Source organism: Copadichromis virginalis, linkage group LG3 (genome assembly GCF_057382275.1).
Source record: "Copadichromis virginalis isolate Kocher_CV1m ecotype Utaka linkage group LG3, C_Virginalis_male_GT1.1, whole genome shotgun sequence".
In the NCBI taxonomy this organism is placed as follows: domain Eukaryota; kingdom Metazoa; phylum Chordata; class Actinopteri; order Cichliformes; family Cichlidae; genus Copadichromis; species Copadichromis virginalis.
This window is the reverse complement of record NC_140620.1, coordinates 28,381,538-28,401,516: the sequence shown is the minus strand read 5'-3', so window position 1 is coordinate 28,401,516 and position 19,979 is coordinate 28,381,538. Positions and strand designations below refer to the sequence as shown.

General features: G+C 38.5%; 2 protein-coding genes and 1 long non-coding RNA gene across 4 annotated transcripts in view; 1 reads left to right on the top strand and 2 right to left on the bottom strand.

Moving 5' to 3' along the window:
* The window catches only part of LOC146713915 (uncharacterized), a 163,307-nt gene that overhangs the window by 125,092 nt on the left and 18,236 nt on the right, over nucleotides 1-19,979 (bottom strand). The window lies entirely within an intron of this gene.
* On the top strand, nucleotides 68-4,195 carry LOC146713916 (uncharacterized). Its single transcript, XR_014918760.1, has 4 exons — nucleotides 68-236; nucleotides 1,905-2,057; nucleotides 2,153-2,259; nucleotides 4,134-4,195. It is a non-coding gene; the product is annotated as an uncharacterized LOC146713916 (long non-coding RNA).
* The window catches only part of LOC146713912 (uncharacterized), a gene marked incomplete at its 5' end in the record, with an annotated part of 29,908 nt that continues 22,946 nt past the window's right edge, over nucleotides 13,018-19,979 (bottom strand). Inside the window, 3 exons of the mRNA XM_085439208.1 lie at nucleotides 13,018-13,083; nucleotides 13,566-13,747; nucleotides 16,288-16,396. Of these exons, the coding sequence (XP_085295334.1) occupies nucleotides 13,018-13,083; nucleotides 13,566-13,747; nucleotides 16,288-16,396 (357 nt within the window). The remainder of the gene's footprint in view (nucleotides 13,084-13,565; nucleotides 13,748-16,287; nucleotides 16,397-19,979) is intronic.

Below are 19,979 nucleotides of genomic sequence, written 5' to 3'. Positions count from 1 at the left end.
GACTACAGTCGTCTAGAAGGGAATTAAAAAAAACCCGTCGTGACGTAGCTACAGGGCGTGAGCGGCGAGCGCTTCCGTTGTCGGAAGAATAGTCGACATTTGTTTGTCTTTTCCGTAAAGTTCAATATTTTGGACTTCTTGTGGAGTAAAGTGGAGAAAATCGGAGAGCAGTTTCAGAGTTTGTCTGTCCTTTTGCAGACTCCGAGTTTCTTCTGTTTCCGACCTGCAGATACGCAGTAAGTAATCAGCGCACATCTGAAGACGCCTGCATGCATATACCGTCGGTGACCTTTTTTGTAGCGTAATGTTACACCATAAAAAAGTTTAAAATTGATGTTGTTAAACTTAGTACATATATTCGAAAACTTTAAAAGGGTTTGAAACTTTGAAAACGTTTTCGATTCTTCTTCATATCAGAAAAAAAAAATACATCCGTCGGTGCAGAAAGTGTCAGTTGTTTTAAACTCAACTACAGCTACATAAAAACGGACAAACGTTAATTCAAAAATAGTCATGCAGTCACGTTATTGATATCAGAGCTGAAATTAGCCAAGCTTAGAGCCGCCGAACAGAACCTTTCGTCAGAATGAAACCGAAAGTTAAGTTAGGTCGCCATTTTCTTCTTCGTGTCCTCAAAGGACACAGACTCACTTTAGTGTATGTAGAAAAAAGGAGAAATTGGTCAGATCATTAGTCCCACCTGTGGTAGACTAACATTTTCGAGTATCACGCTGAATATTCTGTGTCTGTTTTGAATATCGCGGTGTTATTTTGATTTAACCCTTGTATGGTGTTCGGGTCTGTGAGACCCGTGTTCAGTTTTTTTCAAAAGAAAAATTAAACAATTAATTATTTTTTCACGTGTAAATGTGTTGTGTCTTTCCACTCACTCCACTTGATTATAACTGATTTATTTATAACATTTTATATAAAAGAAAAACGAGAAGCACATTAATTCATAAATGTGATCTAACAAAGGTAAAGGGAAAAAATTAACCATGTTTGCTGTTCATATGTCTTGTAATTGGGATGAAGTAAACATCTGTTGAGTAATTTAACATAAAATTGTTTGATAGTGTTAATTTGGAAAGCCAAAACTCTAGCGGGTCCACCAGACCCATGAACACTGGCTGTGTAACAAAAATACGAACACCACACAAGGCAAGGCAAGGCAAGTTTATTTGTATAGCACAATTCAACAACAAGGTGATTCAAAGTGCTTTACAGAGACATTAGAAACAAGAACAAATAAAAAGGGGTTAAGATCTTGACTGTTGGTAGTAGATTACAGTTTATGTAGTTACTACACATAAACAGCGTGAGTAGCCTGGGTGCACAGGAGTGCAAACCCAGTTTGCATGGCTAAAGTAAATGTGACCTGTGAATGTCCTCGGAGGCTTTGCCTTAAGCCGATAATGAGCTATCATTTTATTTAGCGCTTTTCATTATATTGCATTGTTCCTACCCTGTTTTTTTTTCATTTCATACTTCTCGCTTAGGGACCCTAAAAAGCTTGACTGCATTTAGAGGCACTTCAAAAACAATCTGAGCTGCATGTATGTGTGCAACACTGCTCATAATGTCTGTAAAGGTTCTCAGTCACCCAGGCCATCGTGTCATAATGTTTTCCGTTTCTTTAAGGTAAATTGCAAAATAAACAAAACCAAATCACATAGTTTGGTTTTGTTTATTTTAAACTGGTTCTTATTTTATTGTTTTGTGTACATTTTGCTTGTGAATAACTAACTAGTACATTTCTTTTGACTTTTATTACATCACTTACAGTAGACTCTTTAGAGCCACTGGTCATCGGCCTGTTTCAGCAGATGAATTTGATGCAGCAAGAGTTCAGTTGTTATTCTTTTTTGGTGATTTAAATCATATCTTTTGTGTTTTCCATTCAGAAACTGAGTGTGGATGGGCCCTGGTTGTTTGATCTCCTCTTCAGTGTGTTTTAAACTGCACCTTAGTGGGAGTGTGTGTAAAGCTCAGATCCAAGTGTGACTTGAGGTGATTCTCTTGGATCGCTCTTCTCTTATTAGCCCATCCACCCCCTGGTAAGCCATAGCAGTGGTATTTTAATTTGTATGTAAGAGCAGAATAATGTCCCTTACTTTTATTATTCATCTCTCTCTCTCTCGCCCTATGACAGCTGGGATAGACTCCAGCACCCCCCGCGACCCTGAAAAGGATAAGCAGAAGCGAATAGATGCATGGACATCACTATTAAACCAACCTCTTTATAACTTGAATCAAATTGTAAGTAGGGCTGCCACAAACGATTATTTTGATAGTCAACTAGTTACTGATTACTTTTGCGATTAGTCGACTAATCAGATCATGCATCCATTAGACATAAAACGTAGAGCTTATTGCACCAGCATCTGCTCTTATATAACTATCATTAGCTTACAGCTTGAAGTGTTTAACCCTCTGGGCTCTATCCTGGCCATTTGTGGCCACTTCACTTTTCTTTTGTCAACGATTTTCGTTCTGTTAATGCAAATGGACTTAAACTTCCCAGAGGTTTATATTTTTTTCAACATCAGCTCCTTAATAATGTCAATAATATACACTATACACCAAATTGTTCCTCTTGGCTAAATGGCCACAAACAAACTGAGATGTTCATTTTTACTCTCCCTGCACAAAAATAACAATGCATTTTAATCAGTGTTGACGTGAATCAATAACATTTCCCAGACTCTACTATTAATAATACAAGAAATTTCAGTAGCAATGCAAATATATAAAATTGTGAGATTTGAGGTTGTCTTCCAGCTAGGGCAGTGGACAAACAAACTGGTGTTTAAAGGGTTAAAAATTTAAAAAGTAAGAACTATTTTATATTTATGAAAAGAAATGAAGTTAGTTAAAAGCTTTATGCAGAAAAAAATGGCAAAAAACATAAAAAAAAACATTAAAATAATAAACATTACAGACCTAATCTGTTGGTGGACATCTTTGGCCATGAACAAGCTGAAAGGATAGTTAAGGTATGTGCTAACAAAAAATTAACACAAGATGACAGTTTATTAAACTTTTAATGAAATTTGCAGATTGTTTCGGTGAAGTTTAATAAACTCAGCCGTCTGCTCCTTGCTGTCTAAAATATAACAGGACACCGGAGTATATTCTCGATCATCTCACACTTCTGTTTAATCAGTTTCCTTCTTGACGTTTATTCAGCTGTGTGAAAACTATAACTTTAATTACAATCAAACTGATTTACTCAGGAAAAAAAAAATACTGAAATACTGAAAGCCAAACAGTAACATTTTTAAGTTATCTAAGTGACTTATATATCATGTTTAACCTGAGTAGTGAAAGACTGCGGGGGTTTTGAAAAAGATGTGCCGGGAGTTCGCTGTTCTTGTCGGCTCAAGTGCAACTTGACCTCCTGGCCAGCTCATCACTGAAAACATCGGAGCACTTTTGCAATTATGTGATGTCTTGATAAACTGAGCAGCTATTTGAAGTTTACACAGTTACATTCTCGCCTGAAAATATGTTAAATGTTTATTTTGTGACCAAGAAAGAGTAATAAGAGTAATATTAAAACCAAGTAGCTGCTGCCATTGTTGGAAACTGAAATTGGCTGGCTATGAATCCTGGGATAGGTTGGGCCACAAAGGACACACCTGACCGATCCTTCAAATCTGGGGAAGTGAAGGACAGCCTTCGTAGCGTTGCTGTAATCGGCCTTCAAATGCAGCCTCTGAGAGATGCAGCCCCTGAATTTGGACACAGCTATGATTCTGGAGACTGCTTCTTCTTCTTCTTCTGCGTTTAACGGCAGCAAGCATCCTTGTACATCCAGTGCTGCCATCTTCAGTTTCAGTCCATTTTTAAACTCTGAAGTCCTGCTGCTTATTCCTACGTCTTTCGGGAATTTACAAAGCTTCAAACGATGCGTCGACTATTAAATTAGTTGTCAATGATTTTGATAGTTGACGTAATCGTGGCAGCCCTAATTGTAAGTCAAACACAACTTCAAACCTTTTGAATCATTGGAGTTGCTATTCCCTGTGGTGGCTTTGTGTGACTCACCATCTCCCCACCATGCCTCTTGACAGTGTAATGTAAAAGATGCTGTAGGAAAAATGTTCTTATTCTGTGGTTTCCCACTTTAGGGCTCGGTCAACAATGTCGGGCTTCCAAGCTCTCCTTTTTTCAAGCTTCAGTGTGCTTCTCTTCGGTCCTGCAGTGGGTGAGTAGCTTCATTGAGCTCATTCCTGTCTGTGGCCATCTCCCCGTACTTCTACTTATTCAGCTGCTTATTAATTAGTGATATATATGTGTATGTGTATATATATATATATATATATATAGTAACGGAATACATGTACCGCCGTTACGTATTTAGAATACAAAATATGAGTAACTGTATTCCGTTACAGTTACCGTTTAAAAAGGTGGTATTCAGAATACAGTTACTTTGTTGAAATAAATGGATTACACTGCGGTACTTTCCTGTTTCATTTTGTCGCGGGTCAGGACTGTTTGGGTTTTGTTTGACAGCTACGTTCTGTCGTTCCAGGCGGCAGCGTTACGGTTGCCATGGTTACAGGGCGATGCTCTCTCTCTCTTTCTGCGACTGTGTGTTTCCTGGGTGAGAGAGCGCCTTTTCGTTGTTGTTGTTGTGCTAAGCTAACAGGCAGAATGCTACAAGCATAGCTCTAAAGAATGTAGCATCATGGGCAGTGTAGTCCGTGTTGCAGGGAGAATGCACTGCCATACACGTTATGTGTCTGTGAGCGCGAGGAGGGAGAAAAAGGCGAGTGGAAAGGTACGAGTTGTCATCGAGGAAAAACGGGAGCTGGAAACATGTAAATATAATAATAACCACTTCAGCCAAGAAGAGTGCCTGACGAGCCCAGTTGTAAGTAAGCTATTAAGACTCGACTGTACACCGTGTTCGTGTTTTCCTCCGAAAACAATAAGTTCCGTTGGAGCAGTCTTTCAACGCCTCTCTCTGTCTCTCGCAAGAAAAGTTGACCCACACAACAAAGTAAAGCTATTTTTCGGCTACGAGCCGACAGGGACCCCGCCATTTTAGTCAGAGGTCCCTTTACTACAGTTCGGAGTCGCGGACCTTCAGTAATAGTAATAAATCACACAGCAATAGTACATTCACGTTGTTGTAAAAAGCATGATAATATATTAAGTAATCCAAAGTATTCAGAATATGTTACTGTCATTGAGTAACGTAACGGAATACGTTAGAGAATACATTTTGGGGCATGTATTCTGTATTCTGTAACGGAATACATTTTAAAAGTAACCTTCCCAACACTGTGTATATATATATATGTATATATGTATATATATATATATGTATATATATGTATATATGTATATATATATATATGTATGTATATGTATGTATGTGTATGTATGTATGTGTATATATATGTATATGTATGTATATATATATGTATATGTATATATGTATATGTGTGTATGTGTATATATATATATATATATACCTCACTGTAATGACACTGCTGCCAGTGTTACATATAAGCTGCTGTTAAAGTCCCTCAGAGCTGGACCACAAAGCAGTGCACGTTTACATCACCCTCCACAATCTTCTGCATTTAAAAAATACCTTTTTTTTTTTTTTACCAAGACTTGAAGGAATGACTTTATGCTATCCCTACCAGCTTATTCCCAATTTGTGAGTTTTAGCCTTGAAACACATGGAAAAGAAAAGCTTGCAATGAAAAGCTATGTGTAAAAAAAACAAACAAACAACAACAACAGCAACAACAACAACAAAAAACTCTAGTTAGAATTTAAAAAATAAACAAAAGAAACCACTATTAATCTCAAACCTTCATCAAGTTGCTTGACATCTTGATGTCAAGCAACATCTATGCAAACAACTATTCTTAGGATGTTTGTGTTTAGGAACCAGTAATATGATAAATCAAGCTGCAAAAACTAGCTCCTGTGCTGCTTCTCAACAGTGCTCAGGATTCTACATCGTTGCCGTAAAAATAATTTAGTTAAGGCAAAAATATGTTTGTCATTGATCAAATGCCATGAATTGTGAACTCGATGAGCTTTTAGGCCATGGATGTTCTGTTCTTTCATTTATTGGGAAAATTTATGGATATTTCATAGCACTTTATATTTACATGATAAATAGTAAAATTAAAAACAAAAGAAACCCACAAAAACAACCCCTGTTGACTACTACCTCAAAATAATAAGTGAGCAATCACTTAGGGAAATTAATCCTAAACTGTGTCATTTTAAGTATTTCTCTTTCTCTTGGAAAGAAATTACAACTTTGAGCCATTGTGTAAGCTAGCTCCAGCCACAAACATGCACTGGAACATGACTAATCCAGCACTTTATTCTCAGGGTTTCATTCAGGTGAGGTTTTCTTGAAAGAGAAGAAAACATGGTGGGGTGAGATGGCTGTAGCTCAGGTGGTAGAGCAGGTCATCTACTGATGGAAAGGTTGGTGGTTCGATTCCTGGCTTCCCTTAGTCTGCATGCCAAATGTCCTTGGGCAAGATACTAACCCCAAATTGCTCTCCGATGCATCCGTCGGAGTGTGAATGTGTGTGAATGTTAGCTATGAAGCACTTAGAAAAATGTGCTTGTGCAAATGGGTGAATGCACAAGTTGTGTAAAGCGCTTTAAGTGCTCAGATGAGTAGAAAAGTGCTATATAAGAACCAGTCCATTTACCATGTTGCCAGCTAAACCACTTGCTGATGATCTGTGAAGCTCCCTCAGTTTGTATTAACACCACTTCATAAACATTTCATCTTCTATGCAGCAGTTTATATTTTATGAAGATTTATGTCAGCCTCTGGTTCAAAGGTCAGCATAGTGAAGGTTGCTGCTGGTCACAGGTACGAATGAGGGTGTCAGAGTTCAGCAAATAGTTGTCCAATCAGCATTTAGCCAGTGTTGACCTGAATAGTAATGTTTAAACCAATTATTTTACTTGACATCTTTTTACCTCGTATCATCAAGTTTACATTGTTAAAAGAACCGTTCATTCTCGTTTACCTCTCTCTTTAATTAGACTGCTCTTAGCAACAACCTAGCCATGGATGTTGCATTTATTGTGTGTCAAATACCGGCACACGCTCTGAAAGTTTTTTGTGTGACCAAGGTTTTTTTTGCTTTTACATTACAACCCTTACCTAGCAAACCTTAAAATGAGAGAATAACTAACTCAAACTGAATTGCACTGCTATTTTAAATAAATGTTATATTGCACTTTCAAAAACCTTGATGAAAGGCAGGCCACAATCAATCACAGTAGTAGTATGATAGCAGGCTATGCCATGAAATGCAAAACGGAGTATTAACATTTATGTGACTTCTTGCTGCTCTTCAATTACTTTGTTGTTGTTGTAAACATTATGAGTTATGGAATGGATTTGTGCGGTTTTCTGCTTTCTTTGCCAAACAAATTGTACAGTGTGTCCTTTGCAAAAGGAAGATAATAAAGGTAGTGAACACCTTTCTTCAATATTTACGAATTTGAACAATTATTATGGCAGCTGCCATTGGGCCACTCAGGGCATGCTTTATCAATTAGAAGCTTAAGAAAAAAAAACCATTTAACCAGTGAACAAACATTTTAACTGAAAGTCATGTCTTTTACATTATTGGAACCCAAATAGATATATTTTTTCTTCTTAGTTTCTTTGTTTTAAACAACCTCGAGTTTACTGACAGAAAGCTGATCAGTGACCAGCTTTAATGGGATGTGGAGATGGTGAAGGTGCACTGCAAAGAGGTCAGACTCTGAGGGTCCTGATATTGCACTGTCTTTATAACACTGTAGACACTTGAAAATTAATGACTGTTGTGTTGGCTGCTGCTAGTTCGGTGCTAATGCACAGAATCCCACTAAGATGCTAAATGTAAAACACGACATCCAGAAATGGCTTTTAAAAACGTTAAAAAGACATAAAAAGACAAAGATCAACAACTTAGAAGTGCCAAATATGTTGGCACAGTCTGTTTTTTTTTTTTTTTTTTTTTTTTTGGTTTTTTTTTACTTAAAATAGATCAATAGTTCAATAGCATGTATTTGTGGTACAAATACAGTAAATGCATCCCATTTTGAAACTGGATTTATTCTGCTTTTCTTTTCCTGTTTACATTTTTATTAAACAACATTTTGAATAATCAGGCCAAAGTATGTAAAAGTAATCACAATGATATAAAAGCTCTAGTTTCAAAGTTGATCATTTCAAGCACATAAATGTGCGCAAAAGCACACTCACCAGCTGTTAAAATGGAGGGTGGGTTTAAAGGGGGACGGGGCTAAAATATCTTATCTCAGAAACAGGATAAAGTGAGGGATGGATTATTTTGAACTGTGATTCATGCAAAACTCCTGCAGTGAAGTCCAAGAAGGAAAATATGGAGCTGGGCATGTGTCGAAGAGGTCTCCTTGTATATATGTGTGTATATTAGTTAGCTGGTTTCAGTGATTATATATGTGTGTATATTAGTTAGCTGGTTTCAGTGATTATATATGTGTGTATATTAGTTAGCTGGTTTCAGTGATTATATATGTGTGTATATTAGTTAGCTGGTTTCAGTGATTATATATGTGTGTATATTAGTTAGCTGGTTTCAGTGATTATATATGTGTGTATATTAGTTAGCTGGTTTCAGTGAGTCTGTATTCATTTCCAATAATTTGTGTTTTTGTTTAACTGGAATACAACATGTATGTTATAGGCTGATTCTTAAAGCTCTTTTCACATAGGAAGAGCACGCCCTGTGCTGACTGCTAGGTTTAGTAAATGAGACAGAATTTGTATTGAGCTGATCGCTGCACTCTGCATGTCCTGTGTGCTGTGGTTTGTCATTCTGCATTTCTATCGATGTCACACCATGCTACACTTTGCTTTGTGCAGCAGGAAACCATCATCCCACAGCACAAGCCTTAAGAAACAATGTGCAGCAGAGGACATGATACTTCCTAGTAAAAGCGCTTTAACAGTGTATGTTGTATATACTTCCATTGTATAGCCACGTTTGTACCCATTTGGGAGGGAAATGAAAAAGAGAAATAGTGTACAGCTCACATATGCCATGTCCTGTACTCTTTTAATAAAAGCTTCTGTTAAATTTGGAGAAAATGGTTCTGTGTTTGTTTGTTTTTCATTGATTGTTTTTTGGTCGTGAAACTGAATCTTACACTGTACACAGCATGAGACGTCTTTTAAAAAGATTCCTCCACTGCGATTGCTCACAGCTACCCTAAGGTACCCCTGAGCAAGGTACCGTCCCTACACACTGATCCCCGGGCGCTGGATTGGCGGCTGGCTGCTGCTTTACTGAGTGAATGGGTTAAATGCAGAGAGGAATTTCCCTATGGGGATTAATAAAGTATACATTATTAATTACTGTAATATCCTTTCCCCTTTCTAAGTAAGAAATAATTGAATAAATAAACAACAATAATGTAAAGTGACTAACTCTTGCTGTAATGGTCGTCTTGTAGCTAAATATAATCTGAAGTGTGGAAAAGGACTGGAGCCGTCCTCCTTTCAGGCAAATATTAAGGAAAAACATAAAAATGACTGAGCGTGTTAAACATAAAATAATATTTTTGTGGTACTAGTGAAGTTTTTCTTTGGAGGATTTAATAATAATAATTTAGGAAATTAGATAAAATTTTGCTCCCTATGATTGTTTTTTGTTTTTTTTTATTTCTCAAAAATACACAACTAATATACAGTCTTACAAATATAAACAAAAATGCAGCTTCACTTTATATTTTTCCATCGTTAAAACCAAAATGCTACAAACCCAGAGTGTGCTTTCACCTGATCACCACACCTGAGTCAGGTGAAGATGCGGACAAATACTGCAGCCTCGTTGACAGCACCCCTTTGTGGTCTTTAAGAGCCATTAATGTTTTTCTTAAACACTATAACCAATCTTGTGAACCTAAATTTCAAAGCCATAATTCCCCTTTCCAAAAAGCACACCCACTTCCCTGAACTATAAACCCCATGCCTCTGCTTTAACACACGAGTCAGATGTGCTGAACTGTGCTGACACCATGTGGTCACTTAGAAAGCAATAGCAGTCAATAATGTTAACTCGCATCAGCACAGCTTTAGCTCAGTTAGTACACAATTAACAAACTGTAAACACTAGGAGTCAAAACGTATCACACACCAATCAGAAATTTGGATGGATAGACAAAAGGGCCAAAGTCAGCTCATTCAGGTTTGAGACAATGGATCCAAAGACATGCAAAGGAAGAGGTCGAGGAGGAGGAGAAGGTCTAGGACACAAGGGAGGAGGAGATGGAGGAGGGCGAGGAACATAATTGGCCATCGGGCTTTTGTAAATGTCCCTGGTCAGCGTGGAGGGGATGTCACTCTGTGCGCAACAATCAGCCAATGAGGGGTACCCTCATTAGCTGATTGTTGCGCACAGAGTGCGCAAGGTGCCTTGTTTGTTTGAGGATTTCTCCAAAACATGTGATGATCACAGTTATTGATGGTCTGGTTTAATATGTGGTTTTGTTTGAAGTTGTGCAGAACTTGTCTGTGTCACCATTTCACAGAATATGATCAGGACGTGACAATAGCCAAATTGTCCAGCAGGTGCCACTGTGGAGATGGTTTCAGATTGTTTGGAATCATCAATACAAGCACAAAGACTTCAAATGTTTCACGAAGTCTCGCTTTGCTCATCACTAGTATGGTGACAACTTCACAGGAGGTCCGTATCTCAGCACTGTGACCTTCATAAACCGAGAAACTGACATTCATGTTTGCCACAGAAAATCCACATTTACTCCTAACTAAGGGTTTAAATGCACAAAGAGACAGACACTGAGACAGAGACGAAGATAAAATCAAAACTTTTTTGTTGCACCATATTTAATGAAGCCATGCAAAACGTTACCTTCATAGTATGAACTTAAAGAGCAGCGTTATAGACCCTTGAAGTTCACCGGTGTGAGTGCAAATGTTTTTGTTTTGTTTCATTTGTCTTATTTTTTGAGGCATTTCTCAGGACTCACAGCTAGAAGATGAGCCTGTATATAAAAAAAGGTGACTAACTTATTTTTAGCATGATGACACTCTTGGAAGATCATCAACATTTTAGGTCAAACATTTCTTCTGTTACTCTCCATCATAGGAATTAAATTAGTAGATTTTATCTATTTAAATCATGATGTAAACCATGATACTGATGCTCAAAATCAGTTATAGAGAAAAGAAAATCTGAACAAAAGCAAGATTTTGTGCTTGTATTTATTGATTGAACAGGTTGATCTAAAAGTGGTCCACATTACTAAATTAGACCTGGGGGGTCTCCACATTTTCAATTCCACTCACCTTTACTAAAAACTCACCATTTGAAACTCTGACCTCAAAGTCAAAGTATGAATCTGGAGCAGAAGATCTTCCCAAACCACACCTGTACATTCCTGAGTCAGACTTGATCATTTGTGAGAAGCTTAAAAACACAATTCCTCTTCTTGGAGATCCATCTTTATACTTCATGCTGTATCTGCCACTCTGAGCTGTGCTTCCATCTGTTTTAATGAGGATATCTTCTGCTCGCTCACATTTTTCCTCACAGAAGAACTTTGTGCTTCCAGACAAAGATAAGTTGCAGTTAAGCGTGCCATTAAATCCTTCAGCTGCAGACCAAATATTATGTTTTGCCTTGACGAGCCCAGCTGGACCTGTCAGATGAAAAATAATAATAATACATTTAACACAAGATGGATAATCACAACATTATTTACTGTATGTAGATATTAGACTTGTAGTCAAGACTGAACCAAGACCAAGACAAAGTTGAGACGATACCGAGACAAAAAAGTCTTTAAACTGCAGCCAGATGCTGCTTCGTTTACGGGTTTCAGGCATATTTATGTGTTCTTGCTTTCACACAGCCCTCCTCACTGCTGTCTACTGTCTCACTCACTTACTGAGAGGACAGTCTGTGTCCAACCCTGGTGTTTGATCAGATGTTTGATCCCTGCTGGGTTGGATTTTTTTCTATGAATGTTGAATTTGTTGTATTTGATTTGAGTTAGATTTTTACTGATGGATGATTCGTTGTAAAGTGGATCTACCAACAGTTAATTTTTTTGAACAAAGGTTCTTTACACTAAAGTGAGGCAGGAGATGTGCTTCCAAGATTTATTATTCAGACAGAGAATAACTTTTTTTTAAAAAAACCTACACATTCAACCATACAGGGAAGAGGAGTTCAGGACTGAGGCTTACCAGCAGGTGAGAATGGTCGACACAAGGGGAAGGCGGATCCATCAAATAAATAAATTAAAAAAAAATAGATCAACTCAGGCACTTTTGAACGTGCACTCAATCGTGAAGGGAATCTGGTCCTGGATCAGTCCGGGGTGCTACTGAAACAGGGAAGAATGATTAGATGATGTTTGCCGGCTGACAAAAGCAGCATTCACTGACACCACAACCCTGAACCCGCTGCTCCTCCCCTGCAGCCACAAACCACACCCCGCCACAAATACCTCAAACTTTACATGAGCAAAATTGTGCAACAACAACGCATAAACCTCACAACTTTTCAAGACACACAAAATTAAACAATGCTTCATCAAAGAAAAGCAATACACAGTTAACCCACCTCAAACAGGTGCACACACACTCACTTTAAATTATTAAGGCTCCATTTAAGACATCGAACATGGTCACTGCTCAAGTGACAGAACTGCACAAAACCACACTGAATGTAGAGAACACAAACCAACGCACACAGCAGCAAAAAGAACTACAGCAACACAACCGAGAACAAACGAGAAGCACAAAACAGGAAAACAAACTGAGAACAAAACAGCAGGATATCCCTCAGCAGCAGCTACAATATCTTCAGACTGACAAACTGCATTTAGCAGAACAACAATTTAAATTCAAAGAACAGGAAACTGCAGTTTATACAAACCGGGTCCACTAAACTACTCCACCTGAACAGGAGAGGAGCGCTTCCTGAACCGGTGTTTGTCAAAACGTCAGACATTGTCAGATTGGCCGAAAACGGCGTTCACGCCGCCGTCGCTCCAGTACAGCTGAGCAGACTGCAACCGTGGGAGAGAGTGACTGTGTTTCACACGCTCAGCTCGAGCTTTCTGATCCTGCACTTCATGACAGATCTACCACTGTGAGTAACACTGTTTCGTCTTCCGTGGACTCTGTATCTCCTACATCACATAACTCTGTTACTGTGTGTTTGAACTCTACAGACATTATTCAGAGTGACCCCTCGGTGTCAAGTTATTCACCGGTTGTCCTCGTTAGTGATCTTTGTGTTCCTGAGCCGTCAGACTCTGGTAATGCTCGCAGTGTTTTCTCTGAGTTAGCCAATAAGGATTTTCCAGCTGTTGAGCTGAACAAAGGACTGTTATTCCACCCCAGACTCACCTACACGCTGTTACTGGCACTGTATCCCCGCTGGACTGTTTTACTCCTCAGCCTGTTGATTCTGAGGTTTCCCAGCCTGAGCCCAGCCACACACCATCAACAGCTGTAAATAAAACAGTGCGTGCTGAGGAGCACAAACAGTCGAAGACTTTGTCCTGTAGCCGATGCTCCTTCTAGTGACTGGTTTGTGTTCCAACCTGTTTTGTCTTTTCACATTTGCAGTGTTGCCCAGCCAGCCCTGGACACAGTAAAACTTCTGCATCTGAGACTTCCTGTGTTGGTCCGACAGTTTCCCAGTCTGTGATCTTTTCTGCGCCTCAGCTGGTAAACGTAAATGGTAACAGAGCGCAACCTGCCACAGTTAAACTGGCTAAAATGCTTGAACTTAGCACAAACTTTGTTGGTTCCTGTTTACACCTCAGCTTCTTCTTATTTTATATATATGGCCTGGTCATGGGGAACGAGACAGAGCACAGGAAATATTGGTTTTTGTTTTTTGGCTTTTTTTTATTTCTCCAAATGATCTCGGAAAAGCACAGTTTTAAGCACAGTGTTTTAGTTTTTGTGGTTTTGAGTGAAAACATTTAAGTTTAACGTTAAACCCAGGAAGAGTTCCCACTTTGGGTTCCAGTTTAAGCAGATTATTAAAGTAGATCTAATTTTAACGACTTCACAGGCACCTGTTGAACTGTCACTAACCCAAAACCAGCGACAGCTCTAATCCTGCTCCACAGGCTCAGCCTAAAACACCTGTAACTTTCAAGGTCTGAGACAACAATAAATATCAAACTATCACAGTGTATTAATAATTAATATTCATAATATATGTGTAATACTATTTTTATTATTATTTGATTTGATTTTCCTGTTTGCAGCAAACAATTTTACAAGCAGAGCTGCTGTCAGTCCACAGTAGAGGCCGATCCTTCCTCGTCTCTCTACTGCAGAGACACAAACACATCTGGGTTTCTCACATTCATTAAAATCAATTACACTAACAACACATCAGAATAAGAGAAAAAAACTGTTAGGAGCAGGTTATGTTCAGAGTTTTACTTTTAAATTCACATTTTCTCTCCGAGTCTCTGAGTTTTAGAACAAAACCATTTGAATTGAAACATCAAACTAAAAATGTCCTAATAAACTTTCAAACAGAAAGTGTCCGACTGTTTTCTTTGGTCTGTTTTACTCTAAATTCACATTTATATGAAACATTTCTGCTGATCTACACAGACCAACAGTCAGCAGAGTCAGTATCAAATATCAGAAAATGATTATTACCAGTCTACTTTCATAAGTCACCAGTATCCTCTAAACGTCATGTTGCCTCCTGTCATTCAGAGGTGTGTGCTGAGCTGGAGCCGCAATAATGTAGAAACTATGAAACAGAAGAAACTGCAGCGCACAGGAAACATTTATGACACGTTGAGTTATGATTACAAGTGTGTGAGTCAGTGTTGTGTTTCACTTCTTAAGACTCAAACACTGCTGTGTTTTGCTTTTAAAATGTATGTTTATAAATCCATAAAATATGTTTACATGTACTATTATTAATTATTTTTTTAAATAGATAAATAGAAAAATAACATTTGTTCATAACACAATTTCAACTTATCAATCAAAACATTAAAGCTTCAAGTACAAAGTTTAAGTCTCTAAATGAATCCTGAGGGTCTGAACTCACAGCTACACTCTGAGAGTTTGTATGAGATCAGACAATAAAGCAGCAGATCACTGTGGATCGAAGAACACAAACACCACTGATTCTGTAAGAAAAGAAAAGCATCACCTCCTGTTCTACGCTACAGCGTAATCAGAGCTTATCATACATAATCATCATCATAAAATCAACGTGAATACTTCATTACAAACTGCCATTCAGTAAAAAACTGAATGGCAGGAAATGAAATAAAGCTAAACATCTCAAATCAGCTTCACGTTGCTGTGAGGTCGATGGTTTCATTGTGTTTCATTATCAGCGACAGTCTGTTTACCTTCAAAATAATGTAAACTTGAAAAACTGTTTCCTTCATCGAGTTTATGATTATAGCTCATGAATGAACAGACTTGCATGAAGTTCATGATTTCTTGGATCACGTCTCATTATTTTGTCCATCATGTGTTGTCCTCGGGATTCCCATATACTTGTTTAACATTCACCTCGAGACCATTTGTGGCCCGAGGACAACACAAGGGTGACAGTGAACTCCAAAAGTCTCATTCACATTGTTGATCAAACGGTTTCCACTGACTGATCTGAGGAAGTTTTCTGACTCCATTGTTAGACGAGTTAAGTTGCATTAGTAATGAAGGCTGTGAAATAAATCTATTGAATCCAAGTTTAAAGCTTTACTGTTTCTGACATCACTGTGAATAACATCATATCCTGTTAGGACCTCCTGACCATCATAATGAGAACAAAGAGAATCCTGTAAACTGAGAAAACTGATTATTGGTTCTTTTGATCAACACTGCATGTAGAGGAATATTAACATTAGAGTCCTGAGATCTGCTTCCTTAACACAAGATATTTTTGCTTGAAAGTGGAAACCAGAAATAGTGTGTTTGGCTGCTCCAGTGCCAGAGGACTTGGGGGCGTGACGATGAGTTTTGTGTTTGTACCATATTCGGTGAAGAGCAATCAGGCTGTCACAAGTGGACTGGGAGGAGTGAAGGTGCAGTGAAATGTGCTTTCACAGCAGGATGGATTTAATTCTTAAACTGTCTCTGTTGAGGTTTTGTAGACATGTGACTGCTTATCATGTGACATTAACTTGTCAGTCATTTTGAACGTGGAGTAATCCTGATACATCAAGTGAGTGAAAAACCTGGAAATATTGGCCCCATCTCAATATGCGTACTTGTGTTCTCGTGAACTCGTAATACGTCATCAATCGGAGACCAAGTACTGTTCCAATTCAAAGCACGCATCAAGCTGAGAATACAAAAGAATCCCCGGATGTGTTCTCGCTCCGCCTGTTTTATGGAGGATGCATTGGTGGTGATTTTTTTGTGTTTTTGGTGCAGCTAAATATCCCAGAATACATTTCGTCCAAAACTCAAACGCGGCAATGGTGGAGGAGCGCGGCTAAACACTTTTAAATATTAAATATTACTCTTTCTGGGTCACAAAATGAACTTTATTTTCAGGCAAGAATGTATCTCTGTAAACTTTAAATATCTGCTCGATTTATCAGGATATTTCCAAAAGTGCTCTGATGTTTTCGAAGACGTCTGTTACCCACCAGCTTGATAGCAGACCAAGAGGTCAAGGATCACTAGAGCCCGGCGAGAAGAGCGGATTCAAACCCCCCGCGGTCTTTCATTACTCAAGTTAAACATGATATATACGTCTCTTAGATAACTTTGAAATGTTAATGTTTGGTTTGTTTCAAACATTAACATTTCGAACAGTGTTTTAAACACTGATTTCCTTTCCGATACGATACCAAGTAAAATTCAGGGTGATACTGATCCATAACTGACACTCTGTACAAACACGTAATGTTTCATTGTATTTCAAAATCCAATATGTAATTGTATTATGTAATTGTAATAATATATAATATATAATATATATATATATATATATTATATATTAGTGGTGTTGCCACAACAACTCACTGTCTTGCCACGTGTATCGCAAACAGTTTCTTGGCTGTTTGTGGAGGTAAAATACGTCCACACGTGACTCCGTTTACACTCAGCCATTGTTGTGAGTGCGCACGCCAGGGGCTGCAACACATTTATACAGCTGTATTTCACATATGACTATGAAAGGCGTAAGAGGAAGTAGTTCGTTCCAATTTAGACGATCCGAATGATACAGTTTCTTTCCACTGTGTTCTGATTAATTAAAAACTACAAATTTACCCCAAAGTACTAAAATGTTGATATTTTAATATGAGAATCAATTCTAGAACATAAATTACTGGTATCGAAAGAATCGATATTTCAGTATCGATCTGCACACCACTAATGTTAACAGTGTTTTATTTGTTCCTGAGAAAATCGGTTTGGCTGAGATTAGCTGACTCTGGATTAAACCTAACATTAAAAATATTTTCATTCAGCAGGAAACAGTTTAACCGGGAACAAAAACAGCTGTTAATACGTAGTTTACTCTTAGTTAACTATGCTAACCAAGAGTAAACAAACAATTATGTGTTCCTGGTTATGGAGGAATTGTGTAACGGGCTGAATATGGATGTTCACTTACTCCCTTCAAATGTGTTCACTAGTTCTATGACCTGTGACCCTGGCACTCTCCTCGTCTTCACACAAGACAATTTCTATCATTATGTTATCAACAAGGCCTTGAATGGACAAGATCTGAAGGCCATATACAGGTTCAGTGAAGGTGGTGTTGAAGGTGTGCAGGTGGATCAGTTTGTCAGAGGAGACGCTGTAGGAGGACACAATCCCTGCAGAACAGTCCACATACACTGCTACACTGCCACACTCACCGCTGAGGGGAGCAGAGGGATGGCTCTTGCTATGTAATCATGGTCTCCATAGTAACCAACACCATCATGACAGTAGAGACTCCAGGACTGAGAAGTCCTTACAAACCTGCTGTCATCACTGTGTGGTTTATTCTGCAGCTCACTTACTTGTTTTTCTCTTGATGTTGATAATTTGATGTTAGTAATTTATTAACATCAAGAATAATATCTGGCAAAGTTGTATATTACTCTATTGTATATAGTATTTGTATTCTATTTATTCTATTGTTTATAGTATTTAATTTTATTCTATTCTACTGTGTACAGTATCTTATTCTAATCCTGTTCCAGAGTTTTTCTAATGTTTTGCTATGTAACTTTGCACTGTCCACTTTCTGCTGTAACAAAAGCAATTTCCTCAGCTGTTTCTGGGACAGTGGCGCGGCTGCCCCTCTGTTGGTCTTCCTTGGTCTCTTGTGTTCTGGGGGCCTCTGGATGTCTGGAGCCTGGATCTCCTCCATACCTGCTTCATGCCCTGGAGGACGGGGCTGTGGCCCCCACACCCTCTAGCAGATCATTAAATGAAGGAACCTGTTAAATACAAGCGCGCTCATGCTCACAGGTGTACACACGGGTGCTCAAACACACAAACTACACCCTTTTTGGCTCCTACCTCGAAGCACACTGTGCGCTGTCAATCTTACGTGCTGCACAATAACATTTAATATTTAGTATTTACTGTTATATTCACATAGATCATTGCGATGATGTTTTGCTATATTTCTGTCTTTTTTTGCTTGTTTTCTCTTCTTTCTTTCTCAACAGGTGATCCATGTGATTGATAGATGTATTTATTGTCTGTTTGTTTTGTTGGTTTTTGTTTATTGCCCTTTATCACCGTTCCTCTTCCCCGCTGTTTTTCTTTCCCTCTTTCTTTCCCCCAGTCAAGTCTGTCCCGTATTTAGCAAAGTGAAAATAAAATGAAATAAACAATAAAAGGTGAATCCAATACGGCAAGGCTGGGATGGTCCATTTGGTAAAGTCAGTCCGTTGGGCATCTTTCTTTGCCTTTAGACAATAATTCTGATGGCAAAAAAACAACAACAATTTCCCACGTGTGGGACTAATAAAGGTTCTGTTATCTTAAAGGCACTTACTGTACTGTGATTTTACTTGCACTGACACGCCTACGCTGTCCGACTGTATTTAACAGGTGCTGCCTTTCACTTGAATTTCTTATCAAGTGAAAGGCAGCACGGTGGTTAGCACTGTTGCCGCACAGCAAGAAGGTCCTGAGTTCAATTCCACCATCAGGTCGGTGAAGGAAATCTCTGTCATAGATCGAGTTTCCTCCTAAGGCGTGGGCACCGATAAGCAGAGTTCATCCTTTAACATATAACAAAATTAAAATATTCTCATGCATGATCAAAGGGCAATCACGGTACCGGCCGGAGTACCGGGAGTAGTTTGGAAGAACAAGAAGACACGGAGACTGTTCTAGGTTGTCATCCCAAACCAACTCAAAGTTTATTATTTTTGTGTAACAGTTTTTATAGACAGACAACAAGCTTCAGTTTCAGACCCTGCCCACTGGGTGGGGCGGTGTCCTGACAGTTGAATTCCTTTGTTCAGCAAGGGCAATAAAAGCACTCACAAAAACAATAAATCTTTACCGAGATCTTCTACATCCTGAGTTCTGACACAAAAACCAGATGGTCTTCACATAAACATTTTGAGCAAGGTAAAAGAGTGATTTGTTGGTGTTTTTCCCCCTTACCCCAGCATACACTCCTAGACATAGAATACAGAGTTCTTTCATTAGTAAATTCTGAAACGAACCACCTGGCCTTTAACAAGCTCTTTTCTAAAAGATAAGGAAGGGAGGATGGGAGTAAGGAAGTGGTCTCGTCTCTGTGGTATTTTCGACCTTGGGGTACCAGCCTGTGAGTCTTACACATCAATTCTTGGGTCAGAGAGAAAGAGAAAAACAACTAGTAAATGGGCCTTATTGAGTAACAGTTTTCCTGTATAATATCACTAAAAAACAATATCTTGTAAATGCTAACCGTAGTGCTAAAATTCACAGCAGTTGGGGTCTTTCTGTGTGG